The sequence below is a fragment of the Sebastes fasciatus genome, chromosome 4, assembly GCF_043250625.1.
Source record: "Sebastes fasciatus isolate fSebFas1 chromosome 4, fSebFas1.pri, whole genome shotgun sequence".
Taxonomy (NCBI): domain Eukaryota; kingdom Metazoa; phylum Chordata; class Actinopteri; order Perciformes; family Sebastidae; genus Sebastes; species Sebastes fasciatus.
The window spans coordinates 12,098,470-12,120,690 of NC_133798.1; the positions used below are offsets into that span (position 1 = coordinate 12,098,470).

The 22,221-nt window shown below is 40.6% G+C and overlaps 5 protein-coding genes across 6 annotated transcripts; 3 read left to right on the forward strand and 2 right to left on the reverse strand.

Annotated features, from left to right (window-relative positions):
* Positions 1-275: 275 nt before the first annotated feature.
* LOC141765761 (histone H2B 1.2-like) lies at positions 276-1,448 on the reverse strand. The gene has a single exon (XM_074631986.1). The coding sequence runs from the start codon at positions 1,407-1,409 to the stop codon at positions 1,032-1,034; it is 378 nt and encodes a 125-aa protein (XP_074488087.1). The 5' UTR covers positions 1,410-1,448; the 3' UTR covers positions 276-1,031.
* Positions 1,449-5,536: 4,088 nt separating this feature from the next.
* Positions 5,537-7,251, forward strand: LOC141765762 (histone H1-like). Of its 2 annotated transcripts, XM_074631988.1 has the most exons (2): positions 5,537-6,039; positions 6,082-7,251. In XM_074631988.1, exons 1-2 carry the CDS (start codon positions 5,601-5,603, stop codon positions 6,228-6,230), a joined length of 588 nt encoding a protein of 195 aa, XP_074488089.1. In that variant the 5' UTR covers positions 5,537-5,600; the 3' UTR covers positions 6,231-7,251. The 2 variants fall into 2 exon arrangements, with proteins under 2 accessions (XP_074488089.1, XP_074488088.1); XM_074631987.1 differs by having other exon boundaries at positions 5,538-7,251.
* Positions 7,252-13,880: 6,629 nt separating this feature from the next.
* Positions 13,881-15,070, forward strand: LOC141765764 (histone H2B 1.2-like). Its single transcript, XM_074631989.1, has one exon. The coding sequence runs from the start codon at positions 13,935-13,937 to the stop codon at positions 14,310-14,312; it is 378 nt and encodes a 125-aa protein (XP_074488090.1). The 5' UTR covers positions 13,881-13,934; the 3' UTR covers positions 14,313-15,070.
* Positions 15,071-20,244: 5,174 nt separating this feature from the next.
* On the reverse strand, positions 20,245-20,740 carry LOC141765777 (histone H2A-like). The gene has a single exon (XM_074632003.1). The coding sequence runs from the start codon at positions 20,691-20,693 to the stop codon at positions 20,307-20,309; it is 387 nt and encodes a 128-aa protein (XP_074488104.1). The 5' UTR covers positions 20,694-20,740; the 3' UTR covers positions 20,245-20,306.
* A 269-nt stretch (positions 20,741-21,009) lies between these two features.
* LOC141765773 (histone H3) lies at positions 21,010-21,538 on the forward strand. Its single transcript, XM_074632000.1, has one exon. It carries the CDS (start codon positions 21,050-21,052, stop codon positions 21,458-21,460), a length of 411 nt encoding a protein of 136 aa, XP_074488101.1. The 5' UTR covers positions 21,010-21,049; the 3' UTR covers positions 21,461-21,538.
* The last annotated feature ends 683 nt before the right edge of the window (positions 21,539-22,221 follow it).

A 22,221-nucleotide genomic window follows, 5' to 3' on the forward strand; every position in this document is an offset into this window, starting at 1 on the left:
TGGGTTGTGGTGGCAGTTTTATTGAGCACAATGAGAGAGAGATGTTGAATATTGGTGCTGCAACCCAACACTGATTAAAAAAAGGAAATCAGACTGCTCTGTGTGATTTGAAGGAAGTGGAAAATGACTCCCCTTCTCCTTTGTACTGTACAAATCATGATTATTTAAGGAGTTAATTATCCATGAAATTATCTGGGGAAAAAAAGAAAATCTTGAACGATTGTTAAATTTTTAATTGTTTAATTTAGCAAAATTTGACTCAAAAGCCTGGAAAAGAAGGTAAAACAGATTTATTTTATTATAGTAGATCCAACTTCATCATTGCATATAGTACAGGTAATGATACAATGCAGTTAATGAAAAGTGCTGAAAGCTGTAAAGTTCAGAGTGATTAAAAGAGAAACATACAGAATACTCCATATAAATATAGAATAAACACTAAGGGGTAGATATTAATATACCAGATATGTACAGTATGAGCAGTATTTACAATGTGTAATAAATATGCTAAAATGTACAGTAAGAAAAATATAAACATATGCAGCTCATACTAGTACTTCCAGTTTTGCAGTAATGTAATTTCATGTATTCAATGATCTGAAGATTTAACAAGAATGAAATAAAAGTATAGGCCCAAAAGTCCAGTGTTTCTTTAAGTTGCAAATGCTATATAAATAGTGCAAAGAAATAAATACCAAAATGGATGATCATGCACAGTAAGTATATCTATTGTATCCAGCATGCATGATATTTTTTTAACAGTCAATGACATAAAAATAAAAATCTATGGGATCAAGTTGATAGTGGACGACTGACAGGGACCATATATTACAGCACAAATAAACTGTATACTGCAATAACAGTAAAGTCAGCACCAGAGAACAATTCATATATTGCTTAATTGTAGATATTGCACTGTGGTTCAACATGTTTTTAAAATGTATTTATAAAGCTTTAAGAACAGGAACATGTCTTTAGTTGTAGTGGGTGGCTCTTAAAAGAGCCTTTGTGTTGTTGGTTTAGCAGCAGCTTTACTTGGAGCTGGTGTACTTGGTCACAGCCTTGGTTCCCTCAGACACGGCGTGCTTTGCCAGCTCACCGGGCAGCAGCAGGCGGACAGCGGTCTGGATCTCCCTGGAAGTGATGGTGGAGCGCTTGTTGTAGTGAGCCAGACGGGAGGCCTCACCGGCGATGCGCTCAAAGATGTCGCCCACAAAGGAGTTCATGATGCCCATGGCTTTGGAGGAGATGCCGGTGTCTGGGTGGACCTGCTTCATCACCTTGTACACGTAGATGGCGTAGCTCTCCTTCCTGGACTTTCTCCTCTTCTTGCCGGTCTTGCTGGCGGTCTTGGTGACGGCTTTCTTTGAGCCCTTCTTGGGCGCTTTGACGGAGGCGGCTTCCGGCATGATTAGTAGTTCAGTTTTCTCTTGAGTCCACTGATAAAATCCTGAGCAGAGAGTCTGTATTTATATCCACTCGATGCAGAGCTGACTGTGCTGTTGCTCGCACCTGCTTGGTTTATTCCTGACCGGTACTGCGCATGCGCCACATTCAACAACATCACTTCACAAGATGATAGTTTAGAGTTTAGTTGATGGAAGTTTTTGGTGCTGACCAGTAGTGAGAAGAGTACTTTAGATCTTGTAGCCTTCTCTAATAAAAGTAGCAAAACCACAGTATAGAAGTTCTCTCTTACAAGTAAAAGTCCTGCAGTAAACATGTTACTTAAGTAAAAGTACAAAAGTATTGGCATCAAAATAAAGGCCTACAGAAAGTGCCAAAAGTAGAAGTAGCTACTGATTATGCAGAATGGCCCATTTCAGGATGCGATGGCACTGGTTTGAAATGGTGGAGTTTACATTATTTCTCATTTGTTACACATGCTAAATGTTTATAATAATATTAAATATAAATAATACATTTGTGGTAGCAGGAATGTCAACAGTCAGTGTACACAAGCAGCCGGAACAGCAATGGAACATTTAAGTGCCTCCCTATGTATTATTTCAGCAAATCACTTTTTGATTTCAGCGATCACTTTCACGAAACATTTTAGTTATTATGATTGCTCTTATTAGTATACTATAGATAAGGTGCCTGAAATATATGGTTTTATACTTTATTTAGTGCTATTCTTCACTGGTCCTTAGTTTTAGTGTCAGCCATCTGATGTGGAGATTTGTAGTGCATTGGTCATGTTGTGCTTCTCACATTCAACTGGGTTTGAAATATTGTGATATTTATATTTAAAAAAAAAAAAAAAAAAGGGAAATGTGAAGAAGCAAAGAATTGCATATTATATTATCCCCTCACACAGCTACAAGGCTATCTAATATGTAACACAGGAAACACTTTTAAGATCAGATGGCTGGCTGTCCTGTGAGGTCTATTTATTTTTCATACTATTTGTAGGTTTCATCTGGGCCAAGTATTTTTTAAACATTCTAATAAATAAGTAAAAAGCCCTTGTTTTTTTCTTCTCCTAGCTCCAAATATAATATTATGTTTATGTCTTCAGTTATTGTCAACAGCAACAATTAACAGGTAATCACTCTGTAAGGATGATGTGGATGGCTCTTAAAAGAGCCGACCTGCACTTCCAGAGCTCCGCTGTCATGGCTCTGCAGGAGTCCAGTGAGGCTTACCTGGTCGGCCTGTTCAAATCAAATTCCGCTCAGTATCTCATCAACACTATCTAGTAGAAATCCAAGATTATATCAAATAGCATTAAAGAAAAAACATACTTATTAATATTATATATCATTTCTGTCAATAGATCCCCCTAAATGCTACACACTGCTCCTTCAAGTAAAATGAAAAAATAGCATTACATCTGTGCAAGAACAACACACAAAATGTTGCAACTAGGAATTCTAGGTTCAAAACCCTGTTTCAAAACCTTTACGGTATAGAGAAACACAATGAAAATAAAACTGAAAAAATAGAGTATTTAAGGGGGGAAAAAAGCTTAATGTTTATTTTGAACCATCCAAAGGATATGTGTCGAACCACAGTCCATGCCCTCATCCATCGGGTATCTTTGCCAAAAAGCTGCTTGATGTGCAAGGAAAGGCCACTACTGCGTCCAGCTACTTTGTACTGCCTCATAATGCTAATGCAGCAGTTTTGGTCTTTTTCAAGCTGCAAATTATCAGCTAAAGAATCCTGAATATATATTTGTGGCGAAAATGACACGGAAAGCTCTCTGAACAATCTTAAACTCTATTGAAAGTGCCCAGCATTGACATGTCAACAGAGAGACATAACTCAATAATGGTTGACAGTATATTTAAAGGTGAGTTAGGGCTAGCAACTGAGACAGTGTCAGGGTCAGCATGAGGGGTATTGATACTAGGGCCTGTACAAGGGCCAACATAAAGGACAGTATCAGGATCTGTGGCTGCATTGAGGCCAGTCTAAAGGACTGCAGTGAAGCTAGCATGAGATACAGCATTGAGGCCAGTCTGAGGGACTACATTGAGGCCAGTCTGAGGGACTGAGTCCAGTCTGAGGAACTGCACTGAGCAGTCTGAGGGACTGCATCGAGTCCAGTCTGAGGGACTGCATTGAGGATTGTTACCTAAAATGATTTGTTGCTTGGATAAGCTAACAATTACAGTAACTGGAATAATTATGTGGGGAACAGTTAATTCGCATAATGAGAATCATCTCTGTAAAGGTTCTCATTGGTCCAGATCACTGGATATCTTGTAGTCTCACATCCAAGAGGCTTCATCAATATGGAACAGATTGATGAAAATGTCCTCTTGACTAAACAGACAAAGTCCAGTTGCTTTAAATTAACTCCTCCACTGGTGTCATGTAAAACTAGAGGGTTCCTGTGCTTTAAGAAGACAAGGAGAGTACTCTTTTTTTAAAATGATTGCTTAATGCGCTGAGTGTATTACATTTTTCACTTTTTTTTTTGCTAAGTTTACAATGTAATAACTTAATAAATAATGTAATAACTTATTACATTATTAACAAAACTGTTATTACATTGTGCGCTCAAGGTTTTATTACATTATGTGCTGATTATTACATTATGAGCTTTTATTACATTTAAATTAATACATTATGCGCAGTTATTACATTATGAGTTGCTACAACCCTTCTTTTTAAAAAATAAACTTATGCACCATTGGATGCAATTGGACCACAGTTGTTCTGTCTTCAATAATAAATTGCATACTATTGCTCATAAAACATTTGTGTTTGTAATATTTCCAAGGCATAAGGCATGTTAAAAGTTATTATTAAGCAATAAGGTTGAGGGAATATGATATAACCTTGCAAACAAAACACTGTGGTCAACCGGAACAGTGCAGTCACTACCGAAACTGTGGGTATTTTGTAAAAAATAAGGTATATTGAGTTATCAACTGAAATGTTATGATACTGATTGGTTAAATGTATGTTTAATTTAATTAATCCTTCAATCTGAAATCAATATGATCAGCGTTATGCATTTTACAAAGAAAGATTGCATTTAGATTTTGATGAATCTTATGAATTGAACATAAAAAATTGTTAAAATTGTAATTTTCTAGAAATATATGCAAAAATATTCTTTAGAGGAGGGATGGAAACACAATCTTAAGGTTAGGTTAATATAAAACTTTTTTATGATAGTGTATTACTATGTTTAGGTAGTGAGAAATTTAGGGAGAAGAAAAACATTCCAATCCAGTCTGAAAATACAATACCAAAATTGACTGTACTTTCATTAGATATTGGTACCCTAGATATAGTCAATATATATATATATATATATATATATGAAGTTTTGGGAAGTAAAGATACAAATTTCAAAATGTTTACAACTCTGACTTTGCACCAATTCGGTAGAAAGGCCCATATACAGTATGTATCAGTGAAACTGTGTTACTGTAATATTTAAATCCACTTACTACTATCCCAGACAGGCGACATTTATTTTGTAGATTAGTTTTCATTAATATAAACTATTAACTATTTATATTAAAATCAGTCCTCAGCAGAGGACATGTTCACAGTCACAGCGAGCAGCTCTGATAGGAAGTTCGGCTAAACTGCACCATAAGCCTCGGCCAACATCAGTGTGTTTGCTGCTCCCACAATAACTTCACTTTATTAAACACTCATCAACAGCAGATGGTTGTTTTTACATTGAGTCCCTGAACAAACATGTGGGCCAGTTGGAAAACGTCTTTTGATGGAGCTCTGATGCATTTTAAATCATTTTAGGAGAGAAATGAGTGAGAAAAGCCGCTGAGCAGTGCTGGCCACGGCGGTGATAGGTGAGGTTTGGCGGCTCCAAAAACAAAATGCAGAGAGCATCAGAGCTCTACATGACTTGAATATGAAGACACACAAGTCCGCTATCGGCTCCATTCACTGTCAGCCTTCAGCACTTCTCCCACATGATGTTTTGAGTGTTTTATCAGTGAAGAGAAAACACAAGTGGCACGGCTTTCAGATGCTCAGAGGAGCCACGGGCTGGGTTGAGTCTCCACGGTTCTCATGGTGTGTTTAAGTGCAGCCCCCTGCTCCGAGCTCTTCAACAGTCCAGTCTCACTCTCGTGTTGTCGTGAAGAGGAACTAAACTTCAGGAGGAAATGGCAGAAGAAGTAGCTCCAGTTCAAGCCGCCCCGGCGGCCAAAGCAGCCAAGAAGAAGGTCTCCAAACCGAAGAAGACTGGCCCCAGCGTCAGAGACCTCATCGTTAAAGCTGTGGCCGAATCCAAGGAGCGGAGCGGCGTGTCTCTGGCCGCCGTCAAGAAGGCTCTGGCTGCCGGAGGCTACGATGTGGACAAGAACAAGGCCCGCGTCAAGACCGCCATCAAGACCCTGGTGGCTAAGGGGACTCTGGTCCAGCACAAGGGGACCGGGGCCTCCGGCTCCTTCAAGATCAGCAAGCAGGCTGCAGAGAAGCCGAAGCCAGCCAAGAAAGCCGCTCCTAAAGCCAAGAAGCCCGCAGCGGCCAAGACGGTGAAGAAGCCGGTAGCCGCGAAGAAATCCCCGAAGAAGGCGAAGAAACCCGCAGCGGCCAAGAAAGCTGTCAAGAGCCCCAAGAAAGCAGCCAAGAGCCCCAAGAAACCAGCCAAGAGCCCCAAGAAGGCGACTAAGGCTCTCAAGGTGACCAAGAGTCCCAAGAAGGTGGTCAAAAACGCCCCTGCTGTCAAGAAAGCTCCCGCTAAGAAGGTTGCCAAACCCAAAGCCAAGAAAGCAGCACCCAAGAAGAAGTGAGCTGTTCTCAGTCTGAACAAACACACCGATAAAAAAGGCTCTTTTAAGAGCCACCCACATCATCCTTAAAGAGCGATTACCTGTTAATTCTTACTGTTGACATTAACTGCAGACATAAACATAATATTATATTTGGAGCTAGGAGGAGAAATAAACAAGGGCTTTTCACTTACTTATTACAATGATTAAAAAATACTTGGGCCCAGATGAAACCTACAAAAAGTAGGAAAAATAAATAGACCTCACAGGACAGCCATCTGATCTTAAAAGTGTTTCCCGTGTTACACATTATTGAGCTTTGTAGCTGTGTGAGGGGATAATATAATATGCAGTTTTTTGTTGTCTTCACATTTTTCTTTAATAATATAAATATCACAATGTTTCAAACCCAGTTCAATGTGGGCAGCACAACATGACCAATGCACTACAAATCTCCACATCAGAAAGCTAACACTAAAGCTAAGGAGCCAGTAAAGAATAGCACTAAATAATGTATAAAACCATTTATTTCAGGCAACTTATCTATATTATACTCATAAGAGCAATCTTAATAACAGGCACATAATATAGAAATAATAACTACAATGTTTTGTGAAAGTGATCGCTGCAATCAAAAAGTAATTTGTTGAAATAATACATAGGGAGGCACTTAAATGTTCCTTTGCTGTTCCAGCTGCTTGTGTACACTGACTGTTGACATTCCTGCTACTACAAATGTATTATTTATATTTAATATTATTATAAACATTTAGTATGTGTAACAAATGAGAAATAATGTAAACTCCACCATTTCAAACCAGTGCCATCGCATCCTGAAATGGGCCATTCATCGTAATCAGTAGCTACTTCTACTTTTGGCACTTTCTGTAGGCCTTTATTTTGATGCCAATACTTTTGTACTTTTACTTAAGTAACATGTTTACTGCAGGACTTTTACTTGTAAGAGATAACTTCTATACTGTGGTGTTGCTACTTTTATTTGAGAAGGCTACAAGATCTAAAGTACTCTTCTCACTACTGGTCAGCAAAAACCAAAAACCAAAAACCAAAAACTTCCATCAACTAAACTCTAAACTATCATCTTGTGAAGTGATGTTGTTGTATGTGGCGCATGCGCAGTACCGGTCAGGAAACAACGAATCAGGTGCGAGCAACAGCACAGTCAGCTCTGCATCGAGTGGATATAAATACAGAAGCTGCATCTCATTTCATCATTTTTCGCCTCCTCGACTCCTCACTCCTCGATCCTCCGGCTGTGACCCGGAAATCGATCTCAATCCTCCATCTTGAAGGACGTCCCAATTCATAAAATGCGCATCGAGGAGCGAGGAGCAAGGAGGCTTGCTGGAGGAGCTATGAGCGAGGATACACCAGTGCATCCTCAAGTGTTTCCTGCACGGAAGTTTATCACCGACCGACACGCCCCCTTATTGGATATCAGTTATTGATTGGACGCTGCGCCGATCAGACTGATCTGATACATCAACATCAGTAGAGTTTCATACCAGAGTGAAGACGGATCACAGAGTAACAGTTTTATATTTTAGTTGTCTTCTGATTCACCGTCTAGTTATAACCTGTGTTAACTGTAGGTGTGAACAGCAGACGGATCATGTTGATGGTGAAGTGTTCCAGCAGCAGAAGGACCTGCAGTCTCTCTGCTTCACACACCGTCACTGAAGGAGTCTGACACTGAGAGGGGTTTATAAAAGCTGACAATGAACAGACTTAAAATAACTTTCTTCATTTATTAGAGTTTTCTTTTGATGATCTGTTATGATCATTCACTTTTATTAAGTATCCAGTTAAAGTCAGAGAGAGAAGGAGGGTATGTCTTTTATACCTTTTACATAATTTATCCTCATTTCCATTCAGTCACATGAGGCTGATAATTCCTGAGTGTCGGGTTTGATATGAGTTATATCATTTCACTTTCCCCTCAAACATTCAGACTAATACATAACTTCTACTGTCAGAATATAAATTAATACAGACGCTAATAATGAATAAATAATATAAAGATATTGTGCCAGTAGAGATGGTTCCTGGTTCTCTAAGCAGGACTCAGTCCACAGTAGAAATACAGACTGCAGCTGTTATTCATGTGCAGGTGTTTGTTAAACAGGTAACAGGCTACAGAGAGGAAACACTGCTGCTCTGATAACTCTTTCTTTATTACTATTAGATCAGTTCAGACATAAACAGCTGTTGAAGCCAACTGACAGCTGATCCAGCTGTTATCAGCTGCTGCTGTCATCAGAAACGGACGTCGCTTCACGAGACGCTTCAGAGGAAACGACGTCTCATGTCTCTAAAAACATATTTACTCGTTTCCTCTCTCCTCGAGTCTTTTCCTCGCCTCCTCCGCTCGCATCTCCCGGGGGCGGGACTAAGACGCGAGTCGAGGAGTCGAGGAGTCAAGCCGTATAAAAGCACTAATGGGAAAGACCCAAACTCTCTGCTCAGGATTATATCAGGTCTGCGGCTAAGAACCTCAACCAGGAGCGGAGAGGCGGTTGGCAACACTGGGCTGTGACTGGACAGAAGATGGCAGAGGGAAGTGACGGATCAGGAAGCGAGTTAGGCGAGATGGAAGTAGGTGGCGGGAGCTACGGAGAGTGGGATATTGCTCGGAAAAAGAAACGTAAAAAGAATCCAAATAATAAATCGGATGATAGTGATTCTGTTGGCAGAGAAGCTGTAACAGAGAGGAGGAGAGATGATTATAAGGTAATCATTAAACTGGCGCAAGAAGGGGCTTCTTTTGGAGAGTGGAATCCAATACAACTTACCAGATCAATATGTAAAGAAATCGGAGAAATAAAAAGTCCTAAAGTGTTAAGAAACGGATCACTGTTAATTATGTGCAAGGATGGAGGACAACAAGGGAGAGCAATCAGGATGAACTAAATAAATGGCAAAAAAGTACAATGTTCCCTAGCTGGTGACAAAAAACTAGTCAAGGGAGTCATCTCAGGGATCCCAGTAAGTGTAACAGATGACGATGTTAAAGCAAACATAACTAATGCAAAAATAAGTGAAGTCAAACGCATGAAATCAAACAGAAATGGCATTAAAAGTGACAGTCTCTCAGTGCTGATCACTTTTGAGGAGGAAAAACTTCCCGAAAAAATCTTCATTGGATATATGTGCTATGATGTCAGGCTGTATATTCCCCCACCACTCAGATGCTTTAAGTGTCAACGATTTGGACATGTGGCGGCTGTGTGTAAAGGACACCAAAGGTGTGGAAGATGTGGAGGAGAACATGAGTATGGCAAATGTGCCCAGGGAGCAAAGCTGAAATGCTGCAATTGCGGTGGAGAACATAGCTCAGCGTACGGTGGATGTGAGGTTAGCAAAAGAGCGGCAGAGGTGCAGAGAGTCAAGGTGTATCAGGGAATCAGCTATGCAGAGGCAGCAAAGAAGGTTTCAGGAGGAATAAAGGTGACAAAGCAAAATAACACTGTGAATGAAGATGTTGTAAAATGTGCAGGATGCGATAAGTTGAAGGAGGAAACTCTGCTAGTCAGAAAAAGTGACTTTGTGCTCTTTATGGCAGAAATAATCAACTGTTCGGCACAGTCAAAAAGTCGCAATGAAAGGATTAAAATAATTGTAAGATCAGCTGAGAAGTACCTTGAAGTAAATGGGTTACAATGGGAAACAGTTAGAGACATTCTGAATGAAGATACACAATCCGCACAAACATGGGCTGGATCCTCTTAATGGTGCTAATTCTGCTACAATGGAATGCGAGAAGCTTAATAGCAAATGGACAGGAGTTTAAGAAGTACATTGATAAATTACAAAATAAACCGAATGTAATATGTATACAAGAGACATGGTTGAAACCACAGTGGGATTTTGTTGTAAAGGGATATTCTGTAGTTAGAAGGGATAGGGAATCTGGTAATGGTGGAGGAGTTGCAACATTCATACAGAATGAAATGAGTTACAAGATAATGCATGTAAACACTGAGCATGAATCAATTGTTGTTAAGGTGTGGACTGACAGAGGTGATATAGATATAATTAACTTTTATAATCCATGCGGGAAATTAAGTCAAGGTATATTGGAGGATGTAGGGGGATCATTGCAAAATAATGTAATATGGTGTGGGGATTTTAATTCACATAATTCATTGTGGGGGAGCAATAGCACAGATGCTAATGGTGTAGTTGTAGAAGAATTTATAGATGATCACTGTTTGGTGTGTATTAATAATGGGGAGGGAACACGGTATAATTGCACTCAAAACACAGAAGCAGCACTTGACCTAACATTTGTAAATAGTACTTTAGCAGGTGTAAGCACATGGAAAGTAATAAAGCATACTACAATGGGCAGCGATCACTACCCCGTAGTGACTAAAGTTGGTGTAAAAATTTATTTTGATAAGGGAAAGAAAATTCCTAGATGGAAGTTGGAAAATGCTAATTGGGCTGCTTACCAAGAGATAAGTGCAACGAGATGTGAGGGAATTAAAGAAGATTATCAAATGGATGTAAACATATTTAATGGTGAACTAGTTAATGAAATAATTCAGTCTGCTGAGGAAACAATCCCAAAGAGTACAGGAACTAAACGTATTAAGAATGTACCTTGGTGGAATAGCGAATGTAGCAAAGCCATAAAAAATAGAAATAAAGCATTTAGGGAACTCAAAAAACTTCATTCACAGGATGCTTTGATCCAGTATAAAAGGGCACAGGCAATAGTAAGGAAAACAATAAGAACCCAAAAACGCACATTTTGGAGGCAATATTGTAGCAGTATAGGAAGAGAAGTACAGCTTTCAGATGTCTGGGGCATGATCAGGAGAATGGGAGGGATCAGAAGGAGTTATAAATTACCAGTGATGAATAATGGGGATAAAATGGCTGTCAGCAACCTAGAAAAGGCTGAACTTCTGGCGCAAACATTCAGGAAAGTTCACAGCTCCGACAACCTAACAGATGAGGCCAGGCGCTGTAGAAATAGAGTTTTATTGGAGAAATCTAAAATATTAGAGAAAAAAGAGACATCAGAAGATCCAATAGACCTGCCTTTTAGTATGTTTGAATTGAGAAGAGCAATAACTTGTGCACGTCAGACCACACCTGGTAAAGATGGCGTATGCTATAAAATGTTAGAGAACATGGCAGATAACACTCTGGTCACTGTTTTAAGACTGTATAACAGAGTTTGGGAAACTGGACAACTTCCTTCAGTGTGGAAACAAGCCGTAATAGTGCCTATTCTAAAACCAGGGAAAGACCCATCAGATCCATATAGTTACAGACCTATTGCCCTAACCTCTCATTTATGTAAAATTATGGAGCGAATGGTTACAGAGAGATTAACATATTTCCTGGAAAGTAAAGCTCTTTTATCTCCACATCAAAGTGGGTTCTGTAGGGGTCGCAATACTATGGACTCTGTCTTATGCTTAGAGTCAGACATCAGGAAAGCACAGACCAACAAAGAAGTAGTATTAGCTATCTTCTTTGATGTGGAAAAAGCATATGATATGCTCTGGAAAGAAGGGTTACTCATTAAATTGAATTCATTGGGAATTGGTGGTAGAGCATATAATTGGGTGAAGGACTTTTTATTTGACAGGAAAATACAGGTAAGAGTAGATGTAGAATATTCAAATGTATATACAGTAGATAATGGAACTCCACAAGGTAGTGTATGTAGTCTGTTATTATTCAATATAATGATCAATGATATATTTTCTCAGGTTGAGCAAAATATAGGAAAGTCTATGTACGCGGATGACGGAGCTCTTTGGATAAGAGGCCGCAATGTATCATTTGTTAATAAGAAAATGCAAGCTGCAATAGCTGAGGTGGAGAAATGGGCAAACAAATGGGGATTCAAGTTATCAGTAGCAAAAACACAAGTTATTTGTTTCTTAAAACGGCGTAAAATCGCACCCATTTCCCTAAAACTGTATGATCAACCTCTGGAGCAAGTCAAAGCTGTTCGATTTCTGGGGATTTGGTTTGATGAAAAGCTCACATGGAACATTCATTTAGATAAAATCAGGAGCAAATGTAAAAAAGTCATCAATATACTGCGTTGTTTGACAGGACAGGAGTGGGGAGCAAGTAGAGCATCTTTACAACATATATACTGGGCTCTCATGAGATCTGTCCTTGACTATGGGTGTGTAGCTTACATGTCAGCAGCAGAATCAAACCTCAAGAAATTAGATGTACTGCAAGCTCAGGCTTTGAGAATCATTAGTGGATCATTCAGAACATCTCCGGTATCAGCAATGCAAGTGGAAGTGGGAGAAATGCCCCTACGGATTAGAAGAATAAAATTAATGCTGGCATACTGGGTTAATCTTCAGGGGCATTATGAAACTCACCCTACCAAAAGTGTTTTGATAGACTGCTGGGAACATAATGAAACAAACTTCATAAGCTTTGGGTGGGTAGGTGATGCAAAGGCAGAAAACATAGGGTTATGTCAATTCCAATATTGCTCTACAGTTTCAGTTTCCTCCATTCCTCCCTGGTTATTCCCATTACCAAATGTTGACCTCAATATACAGCAGGAATTGAAGGAGAAGTCAAAGAAAATTCCAGCATGGCGCATAGTCCAGAATTATTTGGATCAGCACTTCTCAGACTCCGTGTTCTTATTTACAGACGGTTCCAAAGATCCTGAGACAGGGTGTGCAGGTGCAGCAGTTTATATCCCGGTGAGTGAGACATACATCAAGAAACGAGTATCAAATTATGTGTCAGTATATACTACAGAAATATTGGCAATATTATTGGCCCTGCAGTGGATAGAGGAGAGGGAAATAAAAAACACCGTTATTGCATCTGACAGTTTTTCAGCACTCACAAGCATAGGATCTGGTAGATCATCAGTCAGAACGGATTTAATTAATGAAATATTTCTCATTATGTATAGGATGGAAATAAAAGGCACAGGTACACGATTCATATGGGTTCCTGCTCATGTTGGTGTGGAAGGAAATGAGCAGGTAGACATTCTGGCCAAACAAACACTAAGAATTAAGAATATAGAATTACAAATTCCATTAAGTAAAGCTGAGGCTAAACCATTCATCAAGAACTATGCACAAAAAGTATGGCAGGAGTATTGGGATGATCAGGAAACTGGAAGGCATATGTACAATATACAGAAACATGTTGGAGCAGGGAGAAAGGTGGGCTGGAAAAGAAGGGAAGAAAATATCATCACTCGACTAAGAATCGGACATACAGATCTTAATCAAACATTATATCGAATAGGCAAACACCCAACTGGGAAATGTACACACTGTAACCAGTCAGAAACTGTTGAACACGTACTGATACACTGCAGTAATTACACTATCCAGAGGAATCACCTTTTTCAGACACTAAGGAAGGCAAAACATCACGACTTTTCAGTGTCAGGTCTATTGGGGAATAAAGCAGATAATATATACAGTGAAATTATTCAGTTTTTGAGAAAAACTGATTTAGTTAAAAGAATCTAGAGTTTTCATTATCATTTTTTTATTTATTTTATTTATTTATTTATTTTTTTTAGTTCTATTTTGTTTCTGCACAATCTTCTGTTGCACACTCCAGTCCAGATGGTGGCGGTAATGCACCTCTAAGATGGTTTGCCAACCGCCAATAAACACCAAAGAAGAAGAAGAAGAAGGATTATATCAGTGGACTCAAGAGAAAACTGAACTACGAATCATGCCGGACGCCCCCTCAGTCAAAGCGCCCAAGAAGGGCTCAAAGAAAGCCGTCACCAAGACCGCCAGCAAGACCGGCAAGAAGAGGAGAAAGTCCAGGAAGGAGAGCTACGCCATCTACGTGTACAAGGTGATGAAGCAGGTCCACCCAGACACCGGCATCTCCTCCAAAGCCATGGGCATCATGAACTCCTTTGTGGGCGACATCTTTGAGCGCATCGCCGGTGAGGCCTCCCGTCTGGCTAACTACAACAAGCGCTCCACCATCACTTCCAGGGAGATCCAGACCGCTGTCCGCCTGCTGCTGCCCGGTGAGCTGGCAAAGCACGCCGTGTCTGAGGGAACCAAGGCTGTGACCAAATACACCAGCTCCAAGTAAAGCTGCTGCTAAACCAACAACACAAAGGCTCTTTTAAGAGCCACCCACTACAACTAAAGACATGTTCCTGTTCTTAAAGCTTTATAAATACATTTTTAAAACATGCCGAACCACAGTGCAATATCTACAATTAAGCAATATATGAATTGTTCTCTGGTGCTGACTTTACTGTTATTGCAGTATACAGTTTATTTGTGCTGTAATATATGGTCCCTGTCAGTCGTCCACTATCAACTTGGTCCCATAGATTTTTATTTTTATGTCATCATTGACTGTTAAAAAAATATCATGCATGCTGGATACAATAGATGTACTTACTGTGCATGATCATCCATTTTGGTATTTATTTCTTTGCACTATTTATATAGCATTTGCAACTTAAAGAAACACTGGACTTTTGGGCCTATACTTTTATTTCATTCTTGTCCAATCTTCAGATCATTGAATACATGAAATTACATTACTGGAAAACTGGAAGTACTAGTATGAGCTGCATATGTTTATATTTTTCTTAATGTACATTTTAACATATTTATTACACATTGTAAATACTGCTCATACTGTACATATCTGGTATATTAATATCTACCCCTTAGTATTTATTCTATATTTATATGGAGTATTCTGTATGTTTCTCTTTTAATCATTCTGAACTTGATGGCTTTCAGCGTTTCTGGTTAACTGCATCGTATCATTACCTGTACTATATGCAATGATGAAGTTGGATCTAATATAATAAAATAATCTGTTTTACCTTCTTTTCCAGGCTTTGAGTCAAATTTGGCTAAATTAGACAATTAAAAATTGAACAATCGTCAAGATTTTTCTTTTTTTCCCCAGATAATTTCATGGATAATTAACTCCTTAAATAATCATGATTTGTACCGTACAAAAGAGAAGGGGAGTCATTTTCCACTTCCTTCAAATCACACAGAGCAGTCTGATTTCCTTTTTTTTAATCAGTGTTGGGTTGCAGCATCAACATTCAACATCTCTCTCTCATTGTGCTCAATAAAACTGCCACCACAACCCAGTGTCCCTACTTGCTATATCCGAAACCCCAAATCCATACCAACTGGAAATCCCAACAATCAAATCCGCTAGCAGAACTTAGAGCAATAGAAAATTTGCCTCCCATGATCATTGCCATCTTTTTGTTCTATTCTTGTTGCGTGACATATAAACATGCTCCTAATGAACACTAACATACACAAAAAGATATGATTCTAATTTTGATTTATATGTAAACAGTGGTGTGTGTATGTAATGTGTAGTATTATAAAAGGAAGACAGCTCTTGATGTTGAGGAAATGGGTGGCCCTTAAAAGGACCTTTAGTTTCCATAACCAACAGTATGTGTTTATCCACTAAAGCTGCACAGAGCCCATGCCCTGTCTCTTCAGAGCATACACCACATTAAAGGCGGGGTTAGTAAAGATTTTAGAAACATTTTTGTCATTGCTAGTTTCCCAAGATTACCCAGCCTGGCTTCAACACTTAAAACTGGTACATTGTCAATGTATTTGAAATAAATCCTGTCCCGTCTGCTTATTCATTATAAAATGTATTTCATTTGGAGGTATAAAAACATTTGATGTTTCACATAAACACATTCTCTATTGATTGTATTGTCTGTTAGTTTACTAGCCTGAGCAAAATGAATTTCTCTTTGGGGACACCAATGACCATCTAATCTTATCTGATCTCAATAAACAGTTAGTGGGTTTTTGCCTTCAGGAGCGTCCACTGAACTTCAAAGTTGACTGATAAGCAGTGGCGTCAGGTGGAAACTTTTCTGGGTAGGGCTGTGCCACATCCAATCAATTCAGCAAACATCCCAGTATGATTTAATGCAAAAAAGCGAAGGTATCAAAAACACATTAGTACCTCTACCTCCACCAATTTATCCTCAAACTTAGGAACCTTAGAAACAGCTGTACAACCTGATATATATTTAGACTGCTTTTCTCCTATTGATCTCCACAAATTAACCTCACTGATCTCCTCATCTAAATCATCTACCTGTCTCCTAGACCCTATTCCAACTAGACTGCTTAAAGAAGTTTTACCTCTAGTTAGCACCTCTTTACTGGATATGATCAATGTGTCTTTACTAACAGGCTATGTACCACAGTCCTTTAAAGTAGCTGTAATTAAACCTCTTCTTAAAAAGCCCACTCTTGATCCAGAGGTCCTAGCCAACTATAGACCTATATCTAACCTTCCCTTTACCTCCAAAATACTCGAGAAAGTAGTTGCCAGTCAGCTGTGTGACTTTCTACAGAACAATCATTTATTCGAAGATTATCAGTCAGGATTTAGAGTGCACCATAGCACAGAGACAGCACTAGTGAAAATTACAAATGACCTTCTAATGGCATCGGACAAAGGACTTGTCTCTGTACTTGTCTTGCTAGATCTCAGTGCTGCTTTCGACACCATTGACCATGACATCCTATTACAAAGATTGGAACATTTAATTGGCATTAAAGGAACTGCACTAAGTTGGTTTAAGCCCTATTTATCAGATCGATCTCAGTTTGTACATGTCAACGATGAGTCCTCCATGTACGCCAAAGTTAGTCACGGAGTTCCACAGGGTTCTGTACTTGGACCAATTCTATTTACCTTATATATGCTTCCCTTAGGCAATGTTATTAGAAAACACTCCATAAACTTTCATTGTTATGCAGATGATACCCAATTATATCTATCAATCAAGCCAGACGAAACAAACCAGTTAACTAAACTTCAAGCATGCCTTAAGGACATAAAAACCTGGATGACCTGCAATTTCCTGATGTTAAACTCAGACAAAACTGAAGTTATTGTACTAGGCCCTGAGCACCTCCGAAACAAATTATCTAATGATATAGTTACTTTAGATGGCATTGCCCTGGCCTCCAGCACCACCGTAAGGAATCTGGGAGTTGTCTTTGACCAGGATATGTCCTTTAACTCTCACATAAAACAAACCTCACGGACTGCCTTCTTTCATCTACGTAACATTGCGAAGATCAGGCACATCCTGTGTCAAAATGATGCAGAAAAATTAGTCCATGCATTTGTTACCTCTAGACTCGATTACTGCAATTCCTTATTATCAGGCTGCTCCAATAAGTCTCTTAAGACTCTCCAGTTGATCCAGAATGCTGCAGCACGTGTACTGACTAGAACTAGAAAAAGAGATCATATTACGCCTGTATTAGCTTCTCTGCACTGGCTGCCTGTAAAATCCAGAATAGATTTTAAAATCGTCCTCCTCACCTACAAAGCGCTAAACGGTCAGGCCCCATCATATCTTAAAGAGCTCATAGTACCCTACTACCCCACTAGAGCGCTGCGCTCACAGAATGCAGGGTTACTTGAGGTTCCTAGAGTCTCCAAAAGTAGAATGGGAGCCAGAGCCTTCAGCTATCAAGCTCCTCTTCTCTGGAACCAGCTCCCAGTTTCAGTCCGGGAGGCAGACACCGTCTCTACATTTAAGAGTAGGCTAAAGACTTTCCTCTTTGATAATGCTTATACTTAAGCTGCTATAGGCATAGACTGCCGGGGGACTTCCTATGACACACTGTCATAAGGAACTTCCTATGACACACTGAGCTCCCCTCTCCTTCTGTATATACTCATGTCCCATGTCCATGTTGTTACTAACTTCATTCCTTCCCGGGAGTCCTTGTGCCTCCTTGTCTCGCAGCTAACCGTGGAGCGGGGTCACACCTGGAGTGAGGTCATACCTGGAGCGGGATCACACCGGGAGCGAGGTTATACCTGGAGCATGGGTACACTTGGAGCAGGGTTTCACCTGGATCTTGGTGGTCTCCGGTATTGTGGCTGCATCTGCTGCCGCGTCGGTGCCTGCTTGACACCAACTGTTACCATCCCTAATTAACTACGTCTGTACGAGGGACTACCAATGCTAACGAGGGATTTCCAACACCTAGTGACAATGTGGCAGCCTGGAGAATAACACTTCTCAATCACTGCCAAAGACATCAAGAGCTCCCAGCAAGCATGCTGATGCTGCAGGAACCAACGCACGGGCATCGATCGCAGGGACGTCCCACACCAATACACATGGACGTACTGAGGAGAGATGCTGGACAGTGCTGGCTTTCCGATAGTTGTATTATATCACTCTTTCCATCCACCACTATTGGTTTTGTGTTATCAGTCCTACTTGTATTAGCTATTACAGCTGCTAGACTGCTATTGTGGCTGCTTCTCTATCTCTCTCTCTCTCTCTCTCTCACTCTATCTATCTATCCCCCCAGCCGGTCTCGGCAGATGGCCGCCCGCCCTGCGCCCGGTTCTGCTCCAGGTTTCTTCCCAGTAATCGGGGAGTTTTTCCTGGCCACAGTGCGCTTGGTGGATCCTGTTGGGTCTCTAAACTATGGTGTACGGTCATAGACCTGCTCTATATATAAAGCGTCTTGAGATAACTTTTGTTGTGATTTGACGCTATACAAAAATAAATTGATTTGATTTGATTTGACCACTCTGTGTATAGTCTGAATAACATTTAAATTAATCATGGACATTTTCGGCACACTAGTTGACGTTTTTGTCTTACTAGTTTGACAAAACTGCTCACTAGTCGACATGTACGCGTGATTAGTTAACTAGTGAAGTACTGCAACTGTCATACATGTTAACTAGTGAAATTTTACCACATCACTAGTTAACTAGTCAAGCGCACATTTTAAACTAGTAAGACGAAAACGTCAACTAGTGCAACAAAAAGTTCAACATGTTAAACAAATGTATCACTAGTCAGGCACAGTCGCACACTAGTGCTGAGCAAGGCTCAACTAGGTAAAGAAAAGGTTCGATGTGTAAGAAAAATTAGCAAAATGTTTGGTCAAAATCTTTACATGTTTGGCACAAAGTCCAACTAGTGAGACAAAATACCTTCCACTAGTTAACTAGTGAGGAATATATCAGTACACTAGTAAACTAGTAAGGTAAAAAAAACACCCTCACTAGTGCAACTAGTGGACCTTTTTTCCCTTACTAGTTAACTAGTAAACATTTTGAGCCTCACTAGTTCACTAGTAAGGTGAAAAAAGGCTTTACCTAGCTAATTAGTGAGCATTTTGACCCTCACTAGTTAACATGTAAGGTGCAACATGCAGCCACTAGTTAACTAGTTACAATTCATCAGGCCAACATGTTAACTAGTGCACAACATGCAACTGAGGCAAGAGGGGTAATGACAAAATCCTGAGTCCTGATTGGTTTGTATTTTTTTATTTTGAACTGGAATGCCAATAGAAAGCCTCAGAGTATGCTCCTTTCCCATCTCCTCAGTAACATTTTATTGCAACTAGTGTGACTAGTGCACATGTTGGCCCTTACTAGTTAACTAGTGTCTCTTCTTGGCCTGCACTAATTAACTATTAAGGTAAAAAAGACCTTCACTCGTGCCACTAGTGAACATTTGTTCCCTTACTAGTTAACTAGTAAACATGTTGGGCCACACTAGTTAACAAGTCAGATCAAAATGCTTTAACTAGTTAACTAGTGAGCAATTAGGCCCCTGCAAGTTAACTAGTGCAGACAATTGTAGCTCACTAGTTAACTAGTGAGGTGCTTTACTAGTTAACATGTCAAAGGTCTTGCAGCTTACTAGTTAACTAGCAAGACTTAGCTTTACTAGTTGGGTCCAGAGGTCCACTAGTACATCACAAAGCTGACTAGTTTGGCAGCACTCTATTTATGTTAAATGTAACCTAGACATCTCACGTGGTGTTTAGCTCAGCCTAAGGGAATAACTCCTGGGGTCAGCCTGATAACCATTCGTAACTCCTCTGCATAACTTTTGGGTTTTATGAATACACGAGCAACGATCAATTAAATGTTAATTTTTTAAATCATTTAATGTGTCATCGGTGCATTAGAGACATGAGGACCAGAGCTCTTTATCTTTGGATTGTTTGGCTCTTAAAAGAGCCTTTTGGGGGCTGGTTTCCAGCACTCAGCGAGTCTCCAGCTTTACTTGGACTTGGCGGCCTTCTCGGTCTTCTTGGGCAGCAGAACAGCCTGGATGTTGGGCAGCACGCCGCCCTGAGCGATGGTCACTCCGCCCAGCAGCTTGTTGAGCTCCTCGTCGTTGCGGACAGCCAGCTGCAGGTGACGGGGGATGATACGGGTCTTCTTGTTGTCGCGGGCAGCGTTTCCAGCCAACTCCAGGATCTCAGCGGTCAGGTACTCCAGCACAGCCGCCAGGTAGACGGGGGCGCCGGCACCCACACGCTGCGCATAGTTTCCTTTACGCAGATGCCTGTGAACACGACCGACTGGGAACTGGAGCCCAGCACGGGAAGAGCGGGTCTTTGCCTTAGCTCTGGTCTTTCCGCCGGTTTTGCCTCTTCCGCTCATCGTGAGATGTTTTCAGTAGTCGAGACTAATAAAAAGTGTTGCTCTACCAGCAGAAAGCTCCTTTATATGTCCTTGGAGCGAGACTTGCTGACAGACCAACCAGAGAAGAGGCTTCCAGCAGAGCAGCAGAGGGCGGCCCGCTCTGAATGTTGGCGGACACTTTGAAAGGATTTCCCACCAATCAGCAGCGTAGCTTCGGGCGGTGGGTCGCTCCTCTGGGCGGTGCTGAGCTCCAGGAGGAGCCCCTCACCAATCAGGAGCCGGAGGTCTGAAGCAGCGTCACCATTTCACAGTTTAAGAGCAGCGTGTCTCTTCATTGGAGCTACTACAGCTCCTGAACAGAGAAAGAAGAAGTCATGGCAAGAACCAAGCAGACCGCTCGTAAGTCTACCGGAGGCAAAGCCCCCAGGAAGCAGCTGGCCACCAAGGCTGCCCGTAAGAGCGCCCCGGCCACCGGCGGCGTGAAGAAGCCTCACCGTTACAGGCCCGGTACCGTGGCTCTGAGAGAGATCCGTCGCTACCAGAAATCCACGGAGCTGCTGATCCGCAAGCTGCCCTTCCAGCGCCTGGTGAGAGAAATCGCTCAGGACTTCAAGACCGACCTGCGCTTCCAGAGCTCCGCTGTCATGGCTCTGCAGGAGTCCAGTGAGGCTTACCTGGTCGGCCTGTTCGAGGACACCAACCTGTGCGCCATCCACGCCAAGAGGGTCACCATCATGCCCAAAGACATCCAGCTGGCCCGTCGCATCCGCGGAGAGCGAGCTTAAACTGTCTGCTGCTCCACAAACCACAACGGCTCTTTTAAGAGCCACCTCACTCTTCACTGAAGGGCTCATTCCTCTACTGGCAACACACGTTTTACCAGCAATGATAACACATCAATAATATCTTAATAATTTTCTATTTTACTGTCTAGAGAAAATGTAGGCTACATTTCCAAACCTCAATATTGCCTAAGAAGCAAATGAAAACAAAAGGGATATATTATTGATTATGTTGAGTCATCCTAAAGTTCATAAACAACAAAAATTGAATAGTAATGTAATGAATTAGGTATGCTTAAAAAATTCAAGCCTTAAGAAAGATAGACAAGGGCTGCTGTTTATTTTAAAAATGTATCTTCAATACTAACTTAACCATTTATAAAGTTAGTAACATCATCATCCTGCTTTATTCAGGTGTTTCCTGTGATCAACTGGTTTACAGGCACCTGTGATGGCTGAACCTCTGGGCAGGTCAAACACTCCTAACCACCCTGAAGCAGCAGCACTGAACTATAGTTGTTAAAGACATTAATAAGCCTTTAAATGTCCTCATAACTTCTTGCAACTACATTAAACTGCATTCTAATATTATATTAAGTGTCTACATACTGCTTGTTAATGCTAGGGCTTGACTTGCTTGGAACTGTTCTTTTTTGGTTTTCATTGGTAAAAGTTGTAGATAGTGGTTTAGTAGAAGCTTAAACAATATGACATTAGATCTCAGGACAAAAATCATCCAACATATGTGTCCATATCTCAGTCTG